Raw genomic sequence first — 21,571 nt, 5'->3', positions numbered from 1 at the left:
TCCTATTATTTAACTATCAAAATTAATCAAATAATTTAATTGTTATGCCCCCAAACCACAACCCTATCTAGAGAAACGAAATCCAGATAACAACACAATCTACTTCTCCACCCAATCATCTTCTTCCACGTGTAAACAAAGTGCCACCCCAATCAGCTGATTCCCACCCCCACTGTAATTTTCCGACATTAAAGCCCTTTCCCTTCCTAGTAGTATCCCCAGTGTCTTTTCCTTCTTCAAAGATCCCTTCTTTCTTATTTTCCTTCCATTATTTTCGCCGTCCAAACACAAATATGTGCAACAAAAACAACAGTACCAGACGAAGTAATAGAAAACCGAAAGCTCGTAGTTTTTCTTTGGAACATTCTCGTAAAACCCGAAGTAAAACAAGGAGACCGAAGTACCTTAGCCTTCATCGCCTTGAAGAAAACCTACCTCAGATGTCGGTAGCCGCCGGAAACAACGAAGAAGACGAAAACAACAAAGAAGTTACAGACAAACAGCTTAATCTTTTCCCACTTCACCCCGAGAATTTGGTTGAAGACAGAGACGCACAGTACGATAATGTTTCTATGCTTTTCAACTCGACGGAGGAAGACGGCGGTCATGCCGTTACACTGAACGGTCTCTTGGACAGCGAAGGAAGTGAAAATTATAAGAATCAAACAGCGACGACGACGGTGACGTCGGATGAGAGCCCCTTGTCGCCTTCTTTAACGTACGGGTGTTACGGTTGCGATGATCGTACGAAGTTGTCGCTTGTACGGACGGCTATGAAAGGTAAGAAGGAGAGGGATGAGAGTGAGGAGAGGTGGGTGGTTTATTCTGAGGTGGTGGAGAAGAAGGAGATGGAAGAGGTGAGTAGCGGTGGAGACGGTGGCTGTGACGACGGTGCATGGTGGAGTAGGAGGAAGACGAAAAAGTTGTTGGCTTTGAAGCTTGATTACGAGGAGATCATGAATGCCTGGTCTGATAAGGGCACCCTTTACATTGAAGGGGAGTCCCCTCAAACTGTCCCTCACTTGCATGCCAATGTAAGATCTTAGCCCCTAATCAATAATTTCCTTATATTAATTTTACTTACAATAAAGTTATTTTTTATCACTTTGGAGATATAATAATTAATTAATTCTTTTACTATTTTAATGAAAAAGGATTAATTTTATTCTTAAATATGTGTATGAAATCATCAATAACTAAATGATTTAGTGCAATGAGTTATTATTATTATTTTTTTGTTAAAGAGTTAAATTATTGTACCATGAGCGGAACAAATTGGATTGTGGATTTTTTTTATAATATAAATTTTTCTAATACTCTATTCAAATTAATTAACGTGCTGAAAAGTATGCTTTTGCACTTTTTGCATTCTTTTCATGAGACCCAATGGACCTTTTAAGCCAGCTTGAATTTTGGCCCACCTTAGTACCATTTTGTTGGTTGGTTTATATTAAATGTATTATATTATAATGTTTTTAGTTACCCTTTATAGCTTATCAATATTTATAATGATTGATTTTGATGAAATTAGATTAATTATACAGTTCCACATTTGTAATGATTGATTCTGATTGTAACTACTTATTTTAGTTAAAAGTTGTAATCTTAAGGAAGAAAAATGTTGTTAAGACTCAAGTGAATTGCAAGTGTTCGACTCGAATATGAAATCGAATATCCGTGATTGTGGCAGATTCTATACGGCGGTTCGGGAAGTGCTTCGAATGTGTGGAAGGTGCCAGAAATGACGAGTGGTTTGAAGATTAAGGAAGAAGAAGATGGAAAAGAAGACTGGAAAAAGGGGCATAGAGAAGCAAGTGTGTTGAGATACAAAGAAAAGAGGCAAAATAGGCTTTTCGCTAAGCGAATTCGGTATGAAGTCCGAAAACTCAATGCCGAAAAGCGCCCAAGGTTGAAGGTACATTAACCTTGATCTGTTTTACGATGTTCAAATTCAAAATTTAATCTTTAATTCGATATAATTTGATTATTCGAACTAGTATCCGTATTTAGTCGAGACTAACACATTTTTATCGGGGGGGGGGGGGGGTTGTAGGGTCGATTTGTGAAGAGAGATTGAGTTTGAAGAGATGAAGTCGATTTTTGAAATAATGGCGGTTTTGAATCGATGAAAATACTCTTTATTATATTATAATATCAGTGAGGTATAGTTTATATATCTGATACTTGTAAATATGAAGAGTACTGTCATTTGGAGCCCCATCAGCTACCTTTGTTTCCCTAATTTTCTTTTTTTTTTTCTAATCACAGACTATTCCAGATCAAGTTTTACTTTAATAAATGATTAAAATTATGTATATGGTTCACGCGAATCTCGAAACGCGATCATATTTTGCAAAGAATGATTGACATATGCTCGGCAATTAAGCATAACTTTGAGGAGTGTATGAAGGTCTGTATTGTGCAGGGAAGAGAGGCGAAGGCCGAGTTATAGTTGAATTTGATAACTCGGAAGTGGTACGAGCGTTTCGGAAAGGAACATTATGGGTGAAGCCATTCATGATTGTTCATCACATTCGGTTGATGTTGAGACGACGATAGAAAGTAAACTTCACACATATATTTCGCGAATGGAATAATAAAGTTGCGGATGATACGACTAAAACGACATGAAATCTCTCATGGGACTGCCATTAGCATTGCACTAAGGAATAAGTAGGTATAGGTATTGATAGGGTCGAATTGAGCTTTTAATCGAATCGAACATGATTTGAGTACGTTATCATTTTAGTTGTCACTCAATTCAACTTGAAGTTAAGAAGATTTGACCTGATTTAAATTCGACCTATTTTTTAAGTGATAATCTGCATCTGATATAATACGACACACATATAAATATATGTTTATTAGATAAAATAAAAATATAATTGAAAAATATAGAAAAAAAAGAATGTTATTATAATTAATCTCTAAATATATAAGATATAATTCTATTATTTTTTTGAATCATACCGAATGTTTTTTACCTGAAATATAAATTGATCACTATATAAACAAATGTTTTTTCTAATATTTAAATTTATAAAATTAAACTGAATCAAAATCCATCAGCTTCGTACCCATATGTCCATCCCTAATAATAAAGTAACCTCTCCTTTAGATTAATTAAATATCTACGATCGTAAGTAGGGTAATTGGGTTGTGATAACTGTTCTTGATTATTCTTTTTCTTGATTATTCAACAACCCTATCAACCGTCCTTAATCAATCAACTGATTATTCTTAAATGGACATATGTCCATTAGATTCTTGATTATTCTCTTTCTTGATTATTCAACAACCCAATAAACCGTCCTTATTGTTAATTAATTAAGAAAAATAATAATCAAGAATCAATTAGTCTAATGAAATAACACATTAGATTTTTTTTGGCATAAAATCAAAGATTTAAATATTTACGATCGTAAGTAGGGTAATTGGGTTGTGATAACTGTTCTTACAATAAACTTCTGTAAAATTTAATATAAATTAATCAATCAACTGATGAAATATCAATAATTAATTCAAAAAATTAAGAAAAAGAAGGAGAAAGTAAAGAGCAAATTCCCCGAGGAATAAGTCAACCGTTGCATTAGAGAGCTTCAACAACCCAACCAACCATCATTGATATTTTACACAAATCATTGCCTCCCACCTTATAAAAAAATTATTTTGTGAAAATAAAATATATAATCTTAAAATTAAAAGTTAATATGAATTAACGATTTAGTTGATAAAGAGATGATCGTGAATTCAAGTATAATATCTATAAGTAAGGGTGTTTAAAAATACTCGATCCATTGATGTGATCTAAAATTATTAGGTATTTATAGTGAAAATACCTGATTTTACGGGTCGGGTACCTGGCCAACTATTTTTTTGGATTTTCGGGTAGAAATATGCTTTAATCGGATACCCACGGACATGGTACCCGATTTCCTTTTATATTTTAGGGTAAACTATGTGAATAGTCCCCTGTGTTTTCGGTCTGGCCGACTTTGGTCACCAATTTAAAAATTAAGGGGAAATGATCCCTAACATTATTGATTCGTTCGATTTTAGTCCCTTATGTTATTGATCTATTTGATTTTAGTCTCTCAGCTGTTAACTCTCGCTCAATTTTAGTCCCTCAGCCATGTTAAGGACTTAAACAAAAAGGGTTAACAGAAATTAATAGCAGATGGACTTAAACCGGACGGACAAATAATATGAGGGATCATTTACCCTTAATTTTTTAATTGGTGACCAAAATTAGATAGACCCTAAACAAAAGGGACTATTCACATAGTTTACCCTTTATTTTATTTTAGGGTAAACTATAGAGTTTATCACTTTTGTTTCAGTTTTATAAACGTATGGTCATTGGATTCAAAAAATATAATTCATAGTCACTTGCATTTTATTTTAATTAAGATGTGGTCACTGAAACATTAACTTCTGTTAGTTTGATGATGTGATACAATAGTAAAAATGTTTAACTTTTAATTTAACCCCTGAGCTTTAAATAAAATACTAATAAGAGATCATTTATAAATTTAAAGTGATTTATAGACAACGTTAACTTTCATCTCGTAACCATTTTCACTCAGTGGACTGTCTTCTTCAAACTAGTCCTTATTTAAAGGTGGTACACCAACAACTCCGTCAAATTCATCATCTTCAAATTCTCCAGTTTCTCTAAGCAAGAGATGAAGGAGATGAGGTTCAGGATTTGAGTGGATTTTAAAGAAGAAAAGTATATTAAAAAAGGGTAAATTAGAACTTAATCCTTAAAATATTAAAAATTGTGTCTAATTAATATTTTATCTAAAGTTTAGATTAAAGTAAAAATTAAACCATTTTATTAATATGTAAGTCATCAAACTAACGAAATTTACAAAACGAAAATGACTACGAATTATTTTTTTTAAATTTAGTGACCATACGTTTATAAAACTAAAATTAAAATAACGAACTCTATAATTTACCCTTTATTTTATTTAATTTTTATATTATTTTACTAAAAAATTCCTTAACCTTGTCCAGTTGTCCCCAATTCCCAGTCGCAAATTGTAAATTTGTAATCCCTAGTCCCCTCTCGGACGATCTCTCTCGCCAGGCGATCACTCACTATTCCGGTGCTCCCATCTCGACCGGTCAGACGGTCACTCACTGCTCGATGCTCTCCTCGTTCCTCACCGTCACTCGTTAACAAACAGCCTAAGACCGAGAGCCCACCAACGCTGTTACCCCAGCCCCAAATACTTTCTCAGTTTCAACCATCGCCATTTTAAATCTTCATTCTTCAATTATTTAGTTATTTAGTTTCAACCCTGCCCCCTCTCTGTCCTTGGCGTGGTAGTCGATTTTCGTCGGATTTTAGAGGTAAAGCAGTTTATTAATGAATCTTGAAATACATAGATGATTATCAATGTTTGCTAATATCATTAGTTGTTAATGGTATCTGATAATAAACATTGGTTTTGGCATTTCAATTAGATCATAATAATCTTTGTTGGTCTGCTGTAATTTAATTGTTTCTTTAAGTGAATCAAGGGAAGAAACTTATTCTTCCAGTTGCAAGCCTTGTCAATATTTAAGTCTATAAAATCTATGGAAAAGATTAATTTAGACGCAAACTACACTAGATGAATTCTTGGGAAAGGAATCGGGTAACCTCTTACCCGAACTAGCGGCTACCAGGATATCATGGGCCGGGTTATGGGCCAACGTTTAGGTACCGAACATTCCGGGTACGTGGATTTGAATACCTTTATTTGTTCAAGTGTTTATTGTCAAATAATTAAATATCTTTTGAAAATATATTACTATTTTAAAATCACTCCATACTAATACTAATAAAAAAATCGAATCAAATCCTATACGCTCCTATTTAATCATTAATCATTGACTTCTGGATGCTCTTTTAGTCACTTTGATCAAAGTGTTTCTTTGTATGTCTGAATTCAGTTTCTGGTTTATTGCATCAGTTGTCTGGTTCATTGCATCTGCTCGGTTCGGCTCGAATTGATCATACCGAACAACTTTACCTGAGAAACATGGCAGCAGTGCGATTGATATCGACAAGTACAGTCCATGTTGCAGATAACAAGGCATCATGTGAGAGGATTGAGTTAAATCCATGGGATCTCCGGCACCTTCAAATAGGGTACATCCAAAAGGGATTTGTTTTCGCCATACCTATGCAAGACAAGTAGACGCTGATCCACTACTTGAGAGCCGTAGACGCTGATCCACTACTTGAGAGCCTCTCTCTCGGACGCCCTACACCATTTTCCGTTGGCGGGTCGCCTCGCAACAACCCGACATGAAGATGATGACACCGTTTCCTTTTTCGTAGACTGCAACGATGCCGGTGCTTTGTTTGTACACACTGCAGCCGATGGAGTAACCGTGGCCAACATTGTTAAGACTGTTTACGTCCCGTCTATTGTTCACTCGTGTTTCGTGCTGAACGGGATTAGTAACTACGAGGGTATCACCAACCCTTTACTAGGGATACAAGTAACTGATCTTGTGGATGGTATATTTCTTGGTTGCAGCATTAATCATGTCGTGGCGGATGGTACATCGTTTTGGCATTTCCTTAATTCGTGGTCCGAAATTTCTAGAGGTTCGATTAACTTATCGAAGCCCTATGTTTTCCAACCTTGGTTTCCCGATGGTGTGTCCGAAATTTCTAGAGGTTCGATTAACTTATCGAAGCCCTAACAATGCAATGAGGACTTTGTTCAACCGTCTACACTAGAAAAGATTTTCCATTTCTCAAAGGAAACTATTTCGAAACTCAAAGCGAAAGCGAACGCCGAGATAAGCACGAACACGATCTCGTCACTTCAAGCTCTATTGTCTCTGTTGAAAGTATTAAAATGGTTTTCAAGTTTGGTAAATGTTTCTTTGAAAATGGTTTTCAAAGTTTGGTAAATGTTTCTTTGAAAAATAGTTTTTCAAAGTTTGGTAGATGTTTGTTGAAAAATGATAATGGGATAATCACAATTAATCTCTAGGTTTTAGGGTATTTACAAGATTAAGTCCTTAAGTTTCAACTATAAATACCCTAACTCATTTAGCTTCAAAACCATCCCAAAAATCATTTCTTTCTCTCAATACTAGAGAGTTTTCTTGTGAGTAGTGAGTGCTTTGTAAACACCTGTAAATTTTATCTCTTAGTAAAAGATCTGCAGCAGTCCGGAGACGTAAGCACAATTGGCTGAACTCCGTTATCAATTTCAGGTATTATTTTTCCGCTTTTATTTTGCATTCTCACTAATCTGGTTATAGGGAAATTACTTGTATTTGGTTTATTTTCCAACAACTGGTATCAGAGCTTTTAGGTTGTGAATTTTATCAATTTTTTGTGAGGTTACTATTTGGGTTACTATTCACGTGAATAGTGAATTTCGTGAATAGTGAAATTCGGTCGGCGATACGAGTTTGTCGACGGAAGTGTTCTAATACACGGCGGTTCGCAAAAATTATCAGAAAACGATCTAAACGAATCCAGATTCGAGTGGAAGCGATGGCTGCAGACGAAGGGAATGTGAAAATTGAAAAGTTCGATGGTGCGGACTTTGGATTTTGGAAGATGCAAATTGAAGATTTTCTATACCAGAAAAATCTATATCAACCCCTCTCAGGAAAACACCAGAGGGCATGAAGAATGAAGACTGGGCTTCTCGACAGACAAGCCTCGGAGTTATCCGACTGACGTTATCCCGCAATGTTGCTTTCAACATAGCAAAGGAAAAGACCACGACGGGTCTTATGACGGCTCTCTCCAGTATGTATGAGAAGCCACCGGCCTCAAACAAAGTTCATTTGATGAGGCGATTATTTAATTTGCGGATGACGGAAGGGGCATCGGTGGCACAACACCTAAATGAACTCAACACAATCACAACCCAGTTGAGTTCAGTGGAAATTGAATTTGATGATGAAGTTCGAGCTTTAATTCTCTTATCATCTTAACCAGACAGCTGGAATGCTACTGTTACAGTAGTCAGCAGTTCGTCGGGAAACAACAAATTAAAATTCGACGATGTTCGGGATCTGGTACTGAGCGAAGAAATTCGACGAAGAGAATCGGGTGAAGCATCAACCTCCTCAGCCTTGCACACGGAGTCTAGAGGGAGAACTTCAGAAAGAAATTCAAATCGTGGCAGATCGAAATCCAGAAGGAGAAAATCAAGAACATGAAATAAAGATTTTACCTGTTATAATTGCGGCAAGAAGGACCACTTCAAAAGAGATTGCCGAGCACCAAAGAAAAATACCGACGCACAGGAATCTGCCAACATGACGGATGAGACAGGTGATGCTATGATTTTAAGCGTCAACAGTCTGATTGAATTATAGATTTTGGATTCAGGGGCATCTTTCCACTCCACGCCATGCCAAGAAATCATGGAGAACTATGTCAGTGGTGATTTTGGGAAGGTTCATCTTGCTGATGATGAAACATTGAAGATCGTCTGAAAAGGAGACATCCGACTAAAGCTGCCAAACCAGACCACCTGGAAACTGACAGGAGTGAGACATATTCCTGGTCTTAAAAGAAATTTGATTTCTGTAGGACAGCTTGATGGAGAAGGATACAGTACAACCTTTTCAGGTTGTGAATGGAAGATTACCAAAGGAGCAATCGTCATTGCTCGTGGTAAGAAGACTAGTACTCTCTATGTAACCTCAATTTAGAGAATATCTTGCAGTAGCAGATGCTGAGGAAAATCAAAACATGGCACCAAAGGCTTGGCCATATGAGCGAGAAAGGGATGAAGACACTTTTGTCAAATGAGAAGCTGCCGGATCTAAAGAATGTAGATATCGGACTATGCGAGGATTGTATCTTTGGCAAACAAAAGAAAGTCAGCTTTGCAAAGATTGGTAATACACCCAAGGCTGAAAAGTTAGAGTTAGTTCATACTGATGTATGGGGACTATCTCCAGTTCCATCTCTTGCAGGCTCATTATATTATGTCACCTTCATCGATGATTCTACAAGGAAGGTGTGGGTTTATTTTCTGAAGAAAAAATAAGAAGTCTTTGATACCTTCAGAAAATGGAAGGCCATGGTAGAAAATGAGAATGGTATGAAAGTCAAGCGGTTGAGGTCTGACAATGGAGGAGAGTACAGAAATAGGAGATTCAGAGATTTTTGCGCAAACAATGGGATCAAGATGGAGGCAACAGTTCCCATGATACCGCAGCAGAATGGCGTAGCAGAGCGCATAAACAGAACTCTAAATGAACGTGCCAGAAGTATGAGGATACATGCCGGATTGCCCAAATTTCTATGGGCTGAAGCTATTAACACTGCAGCTTACCTGATCAACCGTGGGCCCTCAGTTCCTTTGGATGACAGAATACCATAGGAAGTTTGTAGCAAGAAAGAAATAAACCTTTCACACTTAAGAGTGTTTGGTTGTATTTCTTATGTACACATAGACTCTGCTGAAAGAAGTAAACTTGATGCTAAGTCCAACAAATGTGCCTTTGTTGGTTACGGCGGTGATGAGTTCGGTTACCGGTTTTGGGACTATGAAAATCGGAAGATCATTAGAAGCAGAGATGTCATTTTCAATGAGAATGTGATGTATAAAGACAGGTTAACTGTAGAATCAAGCAGTTCCAATACCAAAGCTGAAACAAAAGAATTTGCTGAGTTTGAGGAGATTTCTGGAAATGATGTTCAGATCAGTCCTGAAGCAGTTCAAGAAGAACCAGGCACACCAGAACTAAGACGCTCCTCCAGAATTCCTAAACCAACCCAACAGTATTCTCCTTCATTGCACTACTTGTTAGTGACTGACAATGGTGAACCAGAGTGCTATGATGAAGCAATGCAAGTGGAGGATTCAGTCAAGTGGGAGTCTTCCATGAAAGATGAGATTTTGAAACTTGAAAAGATCAGTGGAGCTCAAAATCCGGCAGATATGTTGACAAAGACGGTGACTACAGACAAACTGAAGTTGTGTTCAACTTCAGTTGGCATGCTAGAGTAACAAGACTAGAAAAGCTGTTGCATTGATCGAGGTGTGAAGACAGATTAAAATCAGTCTTCAAGTGGGAGATTGTTGAAAGTATTAAAATGGTTTTCAAGTTTGGTAACCAACTTTGAAAAAATGGTTTTCAAAGTTTGATAAATGTTTCTTTGAAAATGATTTTCAAAGTTTGGTAAATGTTTCTTTGAAAAATAGTTTTTCAAAGTTTGGTAGATGTTTGTTGAAAAATGATAATAGGATAATCACAATTAATTCCTAGGTTTTAGGGTATTTACAAGATTAAGTCCTTAAGTTTCAACTATAAATACCCTAACTCATTTAGCTTCAAAACCATCCCAAAAATCATTTCTTTCTCCCAATACTAGAGAGTTTTCTTGTGAGTAGTGAGTGTTTTGTAAATACCTGTAAATTTTCTCTCTTAGTAAAAGATCTGCAGCAGTCCGGAGACGTAAGCACAATTGGCTGAACTCCGTTATCAATTTCGGGTATTATTTTTCCGCTTTTATTTTGCATTTTCACTAATCTGGTTATAGGAAAATTACTTGTACTTGGTTTATTTCCCAACAGTCTCATGTTTGGCGATCTATTATCCGAAACAGAAGCTTAGACCCTAATGAAGAGACCAAATTTCGCATCGTAGTTGGTGCTAGACAAAGGTTTCGGGAGCTTCCGGACAACTATTTCGGGAATGCAATTCTGGGGACATCTTTAACAATGAAACCAAAGGAGCTAATCGAACAAGGAATTGGCAACCCGGCATGGCGAATGAATAGAACAATTGCCGCGGTGACCGGAGAAAGCTTGAAAAAGTTCTTGGAATCTTGGCCAGCAAGGCCGAATTTCGTAAATATGAGCCATGGGAACGCTCACATCATGAGTAGTTCCCTTCGATTCGATATGTATGGTAATGATTTTGGATGGGGAAAGCCGGTTGCGGTACGAAGCGGGTCATCGAACAAGGTGAACGGAAAGCTGACATTATTTTGTGGAGCAGAAGCAGTAAGTATTGATGTTGAAGTGTGCCTTTTAGCAGAGACATTAGAGGCTATTGCAAATGATGATGAATTCATGGATACTGTCACCAATTAACCATTGGAATTGCTTCACCACCAAATCAACTGTTATTGTTGATCACATTTGTGTTCTTTTGTAACAATGTCGTGTTGTAAGATACAAATGTTCACATTTTGTGATGCTTTGGAAATGAAAATAAAGATCCTGTTACCTGAAATTTTGATGAATGTTCTAGCATGATGATGTGTACCAATATATAGATGTTTATTGTCATATTATTGAGAATCTTTCGAACATACATTACTTTCTATTAACCCAACATAATATATAGAATAATTGTTTTTAATTATTAAAAGAGTGTATTTTAAGTCTGTGAATTGATAAATTAATGGTGATGTCTTACCTAATATCCCAGGTTCAATTGTACTCACTAACCACCATTAGTCTACATTAGTCTAGTTAAAATATAAATTGATTTTGGTTAAGTTCAATTTATTTGGATTTAGAATCAAGTTTAAATCATCGTATTCTAATTCATACCGAATTCATTTCAAGAGAAATCAATCAACTTTGTTTATAATTTTACATGCAATAACAACACAGATTACATGAAGATGCAGCACAAACACACCAACATAGAACATGAAACACAGCATGAAAGATCACACTCAACCCTCGATCTGAATCATTTTCTTTGCCGGCTTCTTCACTTCTTGCTTGGGGACAGTCACAACCATCACCCCGTTCTCCATCGACGCCTTAACTCCGTCGGTCTTCGCATTCTCCGGCAACTCGAAGCTCCGACGAAACTTACCTCGACAACGTTCCATTCTATGCCACTTATCATTCTTATCATATTTTTCCTCTTTCCTTTCTCCATATATTTTAAGCACCCTCTCATCATCAACCTCAACATTCACTTCCTCCTTCTTGAGCCCTGGAAGATCAGATATAAACACGTGGGCTTCCGGGATTTCTTTCCAGTCCGTCGGAGTGTTCAGGACCGGACATCTGTTGACCATTGAAAGGAAGGGGTCGTAAATTTCATCACCAAGCAATTGAGACATGAAAGGCATTGTTTTCTTCTTGTTTTAATTTATGAAATGAAGGATATAGCTATGAGAAATGGGATGATCGTATATATATATATATATATATATATATATATACATATATATAGGATGAAAAAGGTGTGTCTTGAACATTCTTGGAACATCATGTATGTTTCTACTATGTTCTGTTGTTAATTAGAACTTGAACATTCCTTGTAATTGCCAATGATAGTGTCTGGTCTCTTGCTTTTTTCGAGCATCATCTGATGCAAGTTCGAGAAGTTTATGGATAAGATAATTACGTAAAAATGCATCATGGCCTGGATAAACAAACCTTCAATGTTCTCTTTAAGCCCATGGTCTCATCGTTCGGGCCAAAATTATATTATAAGGTAAAGAGTTATAAGGTAAAGAGTAATGAAGAAATTAATCGTTTAAATATTAGAGTACACAAATTATCTATGGACTATAGTATAATATTTTATTGAATCTCATCATTATTAAAAGTTATAAAGTAGTCCTTCGACTATAGGATGTTGCTTTGTTGAGTCCCTCGATTATTAAAAATTATAAAATGAACACCTGACTATTTATTATGTTCTGAATTCGTCTTTTTCCGTTAAAAAATCAATGATCTTATGAGATGGACGTTAATATACTGACTGAGATATGATAATCATTTGAGATTATTAATAGTAATATTTCAAAATTTGAACTAATGCATGATGAAATAGAATAATTCTCTTTTTTTTGTTGCCCTTCCGATTCCAAGGCCTCGCCTTGACTAATCCGGACTAACCCGTATCACACACTTGCTTTTGGTGGGTGGGTCTCCTAACATGTTTTTTTTGCATATATAAGGACTTGAACTAGAGATCTTACTTAAACGATATCAAACTGCTTACCTATTGAACCAATCCCTGTTAATTAGAATAATTCTTATTTAACGAGTAAACAAATCTAAAAATTATTAAATGAACAGTTAATACTGATCACACGCGACTAATCTCAATTATAAGAGAATTATGTGATGATTTAACGATTAATCATAATATCTTAGAATATTTATGAGTGTTTTAAAAAAATAACTAATGCTTTTCATATAAGATAATTAATTATTTACATTTATGTAAATAATTTTATCATGTCTAAAACAATATACATTACACGAATTACAGCTATGAATTCATTAAAACAATAATTTTCTCAAAGTAAATTTAATAAATTCATCGTGTCATTTTCAATAGGTCAATCGGAATTTATTAAGAGCAAAAATTCATCCTCATAAGGGTGCGTTTGGTTCACGGAATGTAAGATTACTAATGAGAATAAAAGATTACCAGGGAATAGGATTATTGGGAATGTTACATTACTATGTTTGGTTGGTTTGGCAGGAATGTAAGATTACATTATTTAGTTGAAGGAATAAAAGATTACTAGAATGTATATTTTACCAAATTGTCATTGTTTTATATTTTTTAACAAGTGTAATTCTAAATATTTAAATAAAAATTATTTATATAAAAATTCTATATGTTGATAATATATTACTTGAGTATTTAAATATATCATATATTATTTTTATTTTAATTAATATTAAATTTTACATAATTTATGTAAAAATATATTAAAATTTTACATCAACATTTAACTAAATGTTTACATTGTGGAAATTAGCTTCGGTTCATACGTGACACATTCACTAGGAGGTTTCTTGTATTTTTCAATTGACAAGATTTACATTCTTCTATATACAATAATTTATCATAGATATTAATAATAATAAAAAGTTATAAAAATATTTATTATATCTTCTATATACAATAATTTATTTATTTATCTTTTATATTTATACTTAATTCTACCTACTTTATCATTATTATTTATCTTATGAATTTATATTACGATCTTTACTGCAAAATCAAATCCTTTGCAAGCACATAAGGAGGCATTTCACCATCCATTACAAACTCAAAGTTGGTGGAACCCGCAATCGAATATTTATTATATCTTCTATATACAAACTTTATGACACCAAATCAGCTAATTTCATGTCTTTTAGGTTGACTACGGATTTGCATTATCGTCAGATCTGTTTAACCAATCCAATCCAACCTTGCAATAGGCTGCAGTGAAATATTGTTTCCCTCCTAATTACAATTGAAATATTGTTTGTTTGCATCAACTGTTTTGAATCGGACATAAAATGTTTCATCAAACTGAACAGAAGCTAATAAAACTTAGGGTCTGTTTGTTTTACTGAAAATATTTTCCAGTGTTTGGATGGTTCATTGTAAAATGTTTTACACTGTTTGAGTAATTTTCCTGAAAACTGTTTTCAGAATCTGTTTTTAATGAAGAAACTGTACATATTGAATATGTTTTATTATTTATTAATTTTTAAAGATTAATTTTTTATATATAATTATATTTTATAAAAATATATATTTTAGATAAATATTGGTTAAAAATATATTATAAAAGTTTATAAATTCTAAGAATGTTTAATTAATAGTACACCAAATCAATGGTCAAAAAACATTTCTCATAGAATAATCGATGAATGATAAGAATTTATTATAATGATCTGTCATGCTTTACAACATGTGTAAAATCCCAAAAGCTTCACCATGAATTCCTTTATGTTTCACATGTAAGCAATTGTTCAATCCAATACTGGGACTTGGAACTAAACTGGAACTTTCCAACTCCCATATGTCCTTAGATATCTGCAATTCAAACCTCAAGTCCTTAGATACCTCAACTTCTTGGCTAAGATCTTCAGTATGACGATCTTCTAGAATTACCCCTGCAATTCAAACCTCAAGTCCTTTTTAATGAATACCTTATTTCATGTGCTTTCCTCCGTTCTTGTATTCTTTACTATCATTCCTTGACTGTGTGATGTAAGGTTCCTTTTCAGCATCACTCATTGAATTCCATTTGGACCTCACATCTTTTTTCACCTAATATTAAACATAAACGTTTCTTACTCAATATTAACACTAAATACTAATATACTCAATGTCAATTTCATTTTACATACCGAACCGCTCTGTGTGCCATCTCCCTTCATCCTTTTGCATTCGGCCATACTGTTAACATTTAAAATTTGTAATCAATTTAAAGTTTATCGATACTTTAATCCAATTACCATTTCAACAATAATAACAAAAAGACATTGATACTTACTAGAAGTACATATACCCCTTGGTTGCTTTCGAGTTCGGCCTCAATTTCAAAGTCATCTGCTCCACCAACAATTTTCCAACCATTGACTCCATTTTCCTTCATATATCAGTTTACGCAAATCAAATTATTTTGTTACATACACTTTTCAATATACAAATATAGATAACTACTCTTGTGGTAAAACGATTTTCTTCAAAGAATTTGAATGGCCACACCAAAATGTGTCGGCACATTATACAACTATAATATCATTTTCTACCTATAATATTTAATAAAAGTATCGACATTTATCGTTTTCCTTGAATATCTATTTCTACCTGCAATCGGTCCCAAGCTTCCTTACTCCAAAACCCCAAACAACACATAAAAACCCTATCGCGATTACTGTAATAATAAAAATTAGGGTTTCGACAACATACTTTTCGATTCGACTGCCAGCACAAACAAACAAACTTCGCTTTAGAAACGCCTTCTGAAATGCAGCAGCAACAATTACTCTTCGATTTCAAAAATCGTCCGTTCTATCTATTTTCAGAGGATATTTAGCTTATATTTCATCGGATATGTTATTTATATTTAATCGATACAAATACAAAAGTGTCGATACTTTTATGTCAGGTGTCGATACTTTCGAAAGGATAATTACCTATTCTTTGAAAGTGTCGATAATTTATTACACGTACTTACGAAAAGTATCGACACTTTCAATATATCCGGTATCATTTTACCGTTTTTATCATTTTGATACCGGTTTTATCATATTTTACCTGTTATCGTTGTGGGATTATTTTTTTTTAAAGTATCGACACATTATAGGCGCTATAATGCTTCTCTTTTAAATTCACAAAGTGTCGATCCTTATATAACGTATCGACACTTTTAATTTTACCGGTTTATCATTTTGTTACCGGTTTTATCATATTTTTACCTGGTATATCGTTTGGATCGATATATTTCTTAAAAGTATCGACACTTTTTAGGATTTAAAACTGCTTTTAAAGTTATGTAATTTATGTTTCAATTTATTAATAGTGTTTATGTTTTCCACCTACAATATTAATTAATAATTTAATTTACACAAATTTTATTTGATTGTTTGATTTATAAAATATTATTAGAATTTAAATTTAACAATATTAACCAAATATAATAATAAAATATGTTTTCAACAGTGAAATAAGTATGGACACTTTTATAAAAATGATATATACTTTTTTGAAAGTATGTAATTTATGTTTCAATTTTTTAATAGTGTTCATTGTTTTCCACCTACAATATTAATTTAATAATTTCATTTACACAAAAATTATTTGATGTTTTGATATTTATAAAATATTATTTAGATTTTAAATTTAACAATATTAACTAAAGATAATAATAAATATATTTTCACAGTGAAATAAGTATGGACACTTTATAAAAAGGATAGATAATTTACAATATAACAGGTAAAAAATATGACAAAACCGATTCATTATGAAAACGGTAAAATTTACTTGATATGTTAAAAGTATGGACACTTTTTAAAAAGGATAGATACTTACCGATAACCAAAGTTTACCGGTTACCAATTTTTAATAGTTTTTCATATTTTCTACCTAAACATTATAGTTGTCAATAATAGGTACCGCTAAACGAATTATTAAATACATTTTAATGTATCCGGTAATACTGTATATTAGCCGTATATTAACCCGCCTTTCCTGAGACATTCCCAAACGCCCCCTAAATGTACAAAGTACATCATAGGAATAGTTAAATGTACAAAATGAATATTTTCATTATTTAATTTAAGATAAATTATAAATTTAGTACTTAAACTATTATTGTTGTTTGATTTTAGCATCTAAACTTTATCTTTTTTTAAAATCATACCTAATATTTAGTTTATGTTCATTTTAGTACTTAACCATTAAAAACTTAATGGTGATGTTAACATGTCACCATAAGTAATGTCATATCATCATTGAAAAAATATAAAAAAAGTCACATCATCAATTCTGTTAATTTTTTAACGATGAAATACTAAATTGAAATCTAAACTAAACGTTAGATATAATTTAAAAAATAAAGTTTGAATATCAAAATAAACTAAAAATAATAGTTAAGGTACTAAACATGTAATTTATCCTTTAAGTTAATTGCATTGAACCTACGATTTTAGATCAGACATCACAATTAATTTCTCAGACTTAAAATACAGTCTATTACTAATAAAAAAATTATTCTATTTTTAGGGTAAATTATGTATCTAGTACCTAAACTATCAGTTTTAATATATTTTAATACTTAAACTTTCAATTTTTTCAAAATTATACTTAATGTTTACTTCTTTGTTTCATTTTAATACCCGTACTTAAAAACTTAACGTATTTAGTATCTAAACTATCAGTTTTGATCCGTTTTAGTACCTAAAATTTTAATTTTTTTCAAAACTTAAGAATGATTTAGGTACTAAACGTGTTTTGGTACCTAAACTTTCATTTTTTTTTCAAAACTTAACGGCAGAGTACTAAAATGAAACAAAACTAAACTTTAGGTATTGTTTTGAAAAAACTAAAAGTTTAAGTACTAAAATAAATCAAAATTGATAGTTTAAGTACTAAATGCGTAGTTTACCTTTTTTTATTATTTTGGGTAAATATGAGGTAATTTACGTTCGAATGACTTTCAATCATTTAACAATAAATATCTACACACCCTGATCATCGTGCTCGAACATTCATAAAACTTTTAGGAAACAGGATCTTTATTTTCATTTCCAAAGCATCACAAAATGTAAACATTTGTATCTTACAACACGACATTGTTATAAAAGAACACATATGTTAACAACAACAACAGTTGATTTGGAGGTGAAGCTATTCCAATGGTTAACTGGTGACGGTATCCATGAATTCATCATCATTTGCAATAGCCTCCAACGTCTCTGCTAAAAGGCACACTTCAACATCAATACTTCCTGCTTCTGCTCTACCAAATAATGTCAGCATTCCGTCCACCTTGTTCGATGACCCGCTTCGTACTGCAACCGGCTTTCCCCATCCAAAATCATTACCATACATAACGAATCGAGGGGAAATAATCGTGATCAGAGCGTCGACATGGCTCATATATACAAAATTCGGTCTTGCTGGCCAAGATTCCAAGAACTTTTTCAAACTTTCTCCGGTCACCGCGGATATCGTTCTATTCATTCGCCACGCCGGGTTGCCAATTCCTTGTTCGATTAGCTCCTTTGGTTTCATAGTTAGAAATGTGCCCATAATTGCATTCCCGAAATAGTTGTCCGGAAGCTCCCGAAACCTTTGTCTAGCACCGACTACGATGCGAAATTTGGTCTCTTCATTAGGGTCTAAGCTTCTGTTTCGTATAGCAGATCGCCAAACATGAGACAACAAAGCTTGAAGAGACGAGATCTTGTCGGTGCTGATCTCGGCGTTCGCTTTCTCTTTGAGTTTCGCAATGGTTTCCTTTGAGAAATGGAAAATCCTTTCTCGGGTAGACAGTTGAACCAAATCCTCATTGCATAGTTCGACATCGCTGGAGAATCCGTACCGTAGACACTCATTTTTGTCCGGATTTAAAAAAATACTATTAATTTATTATTATTATTATATTTATATTACTTATTATTAAATTTATTATTATTACTTTTTTTTGTTTACAGGCCTTCAACCCAACATCCCAAATTATAATCGAAGCTCATTATAACACCAAGCCCAAATGAAATACAAACTCAACAACCCACCAATAGTGATCCAACCCAATTAGAACCCGGTACAACAACCCACCAGCAGTGACCCACCCAATATTCGACCTGGGTCTAAACCCGACCCAAACTGATCCACTCAGCAGTTACCCAAAAGCCCAAAGTTCGGTCAATTCGACCCGATCCAGCCCACATGTGGATCTGACCCGGCCCCTAGGGTTTCTAAAATCCTATCCCTAAGGGTATGATATCTGCTGACTGTTCCTGCCTGTACAAACAGTTACATCTATCAGCCCATCAGTCGAATAAATCAATAGTCAACCCCAAATAAAAAATAACAAAAAAATCAAATCCAAAATCCCGAGGGGATTTATCAATCCATCACATGCATCAACATAAAGAAGGGAAGAGAAGATAAAGGAGAGCATTCGGTGAAAGGAAAAAAAACTAGAGAGAAAGAAACAAGAGAAAGCCGAAGAAAAATAAATAAAAAACCCAAATCGAAAAAAAGAGATCCAAACATAAACAACAAAAATAAAAAAATAGAGAGAGAGAGGATTTTTACCTTGGTTCGAGACCGTGGAAGCCCGATGCTCATCGTGCTCTCTTTTTCTTTCAAAGGTAACCATTATATTTTTTTTAGATGTAGGACAAGGGGCTTCAAATCAGAGGTGTAAGGCTTGGTTTTAGGGTTGAGGGTGAAGAGGGGCTTATTTTGGGGGTAGTGGCTTCACTCTGACCATCGTGCACCGCCGTAGGCCACCATTGGAGCTGTCGATGTAAAGCGACCCTCTTTTCCCTGATGAGAAGAAGTTGAGAGAGTTTTAAAACTCTTTCACTTCTATTTTCTTTGAGACACGAAACAAATGAGGGAGATGGGTGAGGGAGCCTCGGTTTTAGGCTTAAGTACCACGCGTGAAACGACATCGTTTCAACAGGGGCTTCTCCGTAAATTTGGTTAGTGGGTAAATCCCACCTTAGGTCATTTTGATTATGTATTATGTTATTCTAGCCATTAATGAAACAATTATTTCTTTTATTTTGATCTCGTGTTTTATTAATGTTGCATTTTCATCCTTATTATCTTTTAAGTAATCTTATGTATATATTTAAGCTAGAGTCCTTGTATTTTAAAATTATTTTGTACTTAAGTAGGATATGTTTTCATTGATTCATTTTAGTCCCCTGTTTGCTGATATATGATCTTTGGTTAAATTGCTATTGGAATCATGGCATTTTAATTATTTTTATTTTAGTCATGCATAGAGTTGTGGATTTATTACAATATCAATACCTATACTTGTGTAAATGTTGAGTGTAGTTCTAATTTATTAATAATTGTTGTTCAGCCCTTTTAATTCATGTTAATCATATTTTAGTCCTTTAAATTTCAGTTTTTACTATTTTAGCTCTTTAAGTTTTTGTTCATACCATTTTAGTCCTTTAACTTTCTATTATTGCTATTTTAGTCTCTTTAAATATCTATTTTTACTATTTAATCCTTTAAGTTTTTGCTTTTTCTATTTTGGTCCATTAAGTTTCTATTTTTTCCATTTTGGTCCTTGTAATTAGAAATACTTACTTTTTAATCATTATATTTGGGTTGTAATATTTGTTTGTATTTATTTTAATCCGTATGTACATATTTGTATGTTATGAATTCATTTGCATCATATGTAAATAGATACGCTTATCTCTATTTATTGTAAATGTTTTTATTTCGCATGTTTCCATTCATCATTGTTTTAATATACGAAAAATGGAAAAATTTCAATGTGAGAGAAATCTATGAAGATATCTCCCAACTAAAGGAAATGTATCTTTTCGAGGATTTTTCGCATAAATGTGTATTTTATATTTGATAAATTCTCTTTGTTCCATGTTATTTATTTCACATTTTTTTACAGTTTTTCATCTTTATTTTATTTTATTTTATTTTATCTTTGCGAAAATTGGGAAATAATAATGTCTGTTGTCAGGGGAATCTGTGGGAAAGTCTCCTAACTACAAAGGAGGTGCTTTCCTGAAGATTTTTCACACGAAATGACATTAATTATCCGTAGATTAACAGTTTTGAATAAATTCGAATAAATAAAAGGATCGTAATTTAAATATATTTTAGAGTTTGTAATTCCCAATATTTAAACAACATATAATCATTTAGGTACCAAATTTGGGTGTTGTGGGGGTGCTAACCCTTTCCCACACGTAACCGACTCCCGAACTCTTAAAAACGAATCTTTGGTAAAACGTAGACCATTTTTTATCATTTAATGTTTCCAACCTGCCTAACTGAATGGTTGGTGGCGACTCCAAAATCAAATTGTTTTCTAAATCATATTTCATCGCCTTTTCGCCTTTTCTAAATCATATTTTTTTATCATTTAATGTTTGATTTTTTTATTTATTATTGTTTAGCATTGAATTATCATCATAAATAAAAGAAAGGTGTTGATTAACCAAGTAATCATTATAGTAGAAGAGCGACCATCGAAATGGAAAAGAGTTTTCATAACAAGGAAGAACACTATTCGGCGGTCCGAGGCAGTTTGCCTAGGGATTACGTATCAAAAACCGCATTCGTCTACAAATCTCTCTTGTAA

The 21,571-nt window shown here is 33.6% G+C and overlaps 3 protein-coding genes and 1 pseudogene across 3 annotated transcripts; 2 read left to right on the top strand and 2 right to left on the bottom strand.

Moving 5' to 3' along the window:
- The first annotated feature begins 235 nt into the window (after positions 1-235).
- On the top strand, positions 236-2,239 carry LOC120136487 (zinc finger protein CONSTANS-LIKE 7-like). Its single transcript, XM_039152506.1, has 3 exons — positions 236-1,034; positions 1,691-1,915; positions 2,054-2,239. Exons 1-3 carry the CDS (start codon positions 294-296, stop codon positions 2,075-2,077), a joined length of 990 nt encoding a protein of 329 aa, XP_039008437.1. The 5' UTR covers positions 236-293; the 3' UTR covers positions 2,078-2,239.
- A 3,660-nt stretch (positions 2,240-5,899) lies between these two features.
- Positions 5,900-11,114, top strand: LOC120136531 (annotated as a pseudogene).
- Positions 11,115-11,641: 527 nt separating this feature from the next.
- On the bottom strand, positions 11,642-12,088 carry LOC120136546 (class I heat shock protein-like). The gene has a single exon (XM_039152545.1). The coding sequence runs from the start codon at positions 12,086-12,088 to the stop codon at positions 11,681-11,683; it is 408 nt and encodes a 135-aa protein (XP_039008476.1). The 3' UTR covers positions 11,642-11,680.
- A 6,041-nt stretch (positions 12,089-18,129) lies between these two features.
- Positions 18,130-19,895, bottom strand: LOC120136517 (uncharacterized acetyltransferase At3g50280-like). Its single transcript, XM_039152526.1, has 2 exons — positions 19,879-19,895; positions 18,130-18,799 (listed from the first exon to the last, which is right to left on the bottom strand). Exons 1-2 carry the CDS (start codon positions 19,893-19,895, stop codon positions 18,130-18,132), a joined length of 687 nt encoding a protein of 228 aa, XP_039008457.1.
- Between the last annotated feature and the right edge of the window lie 1,676 nt (positions 19,896-21,571).

Source organism: Hibiscus syriacus, unplaced genomic scaffold (assembly GCF_006381635.1).
Source record: "Hibiscus syriacus cultivar Baekdansim isolate YM2019G1 unplaced genomic scaffold, ASM638163v2 tig00110633_pilon, whole genome shotgun sequence".
Taxonomy (NCBI): Eukaryota; Viridiplantae; Streptophyta; class Magnoliopsida; order Malvales; family Malvaceae; genus Hibiscus; species Hibiscus syriacus.
The sequence above is the reverse complement of the archived record's forward strand: the minus strand, read 5'-3'. Positions and strand labels throughout refer to the sequence as shown.

Excerpts from the sequence above, each read along its gene's own strand:
- LOC120136487 (XM_039152506.1), top strand. The coding sequence starts at position 294 with ATGTGCAACAAAAACAACAGTACCAGACGAAGTAATAGAAAACCGAAA. Across the intron at positions 1,035-1,690 it reads TCCCTCACTTGCATGCCAAT|ATTCTATACGGCGGTTCGGG; the intron begins GTAAGATCTTAG and ends TGATTGTGGCAG. Across the intron at positions 1,916-2,053 it reads AAAAGCGCCCAAGGTTGAAG|GGTCGATTTGTGAAGAGAGA; the intron begins GTACATTAACCT and ends GGGGGGTTGTAG.
- LOC120136546 (XM_039152545.1), bottom strand. The coding sequence starts at position 12,088 with ATGCCTTTCATGTCTCAATTGCTTGGTGATGAAATTTACGACCCCTTC.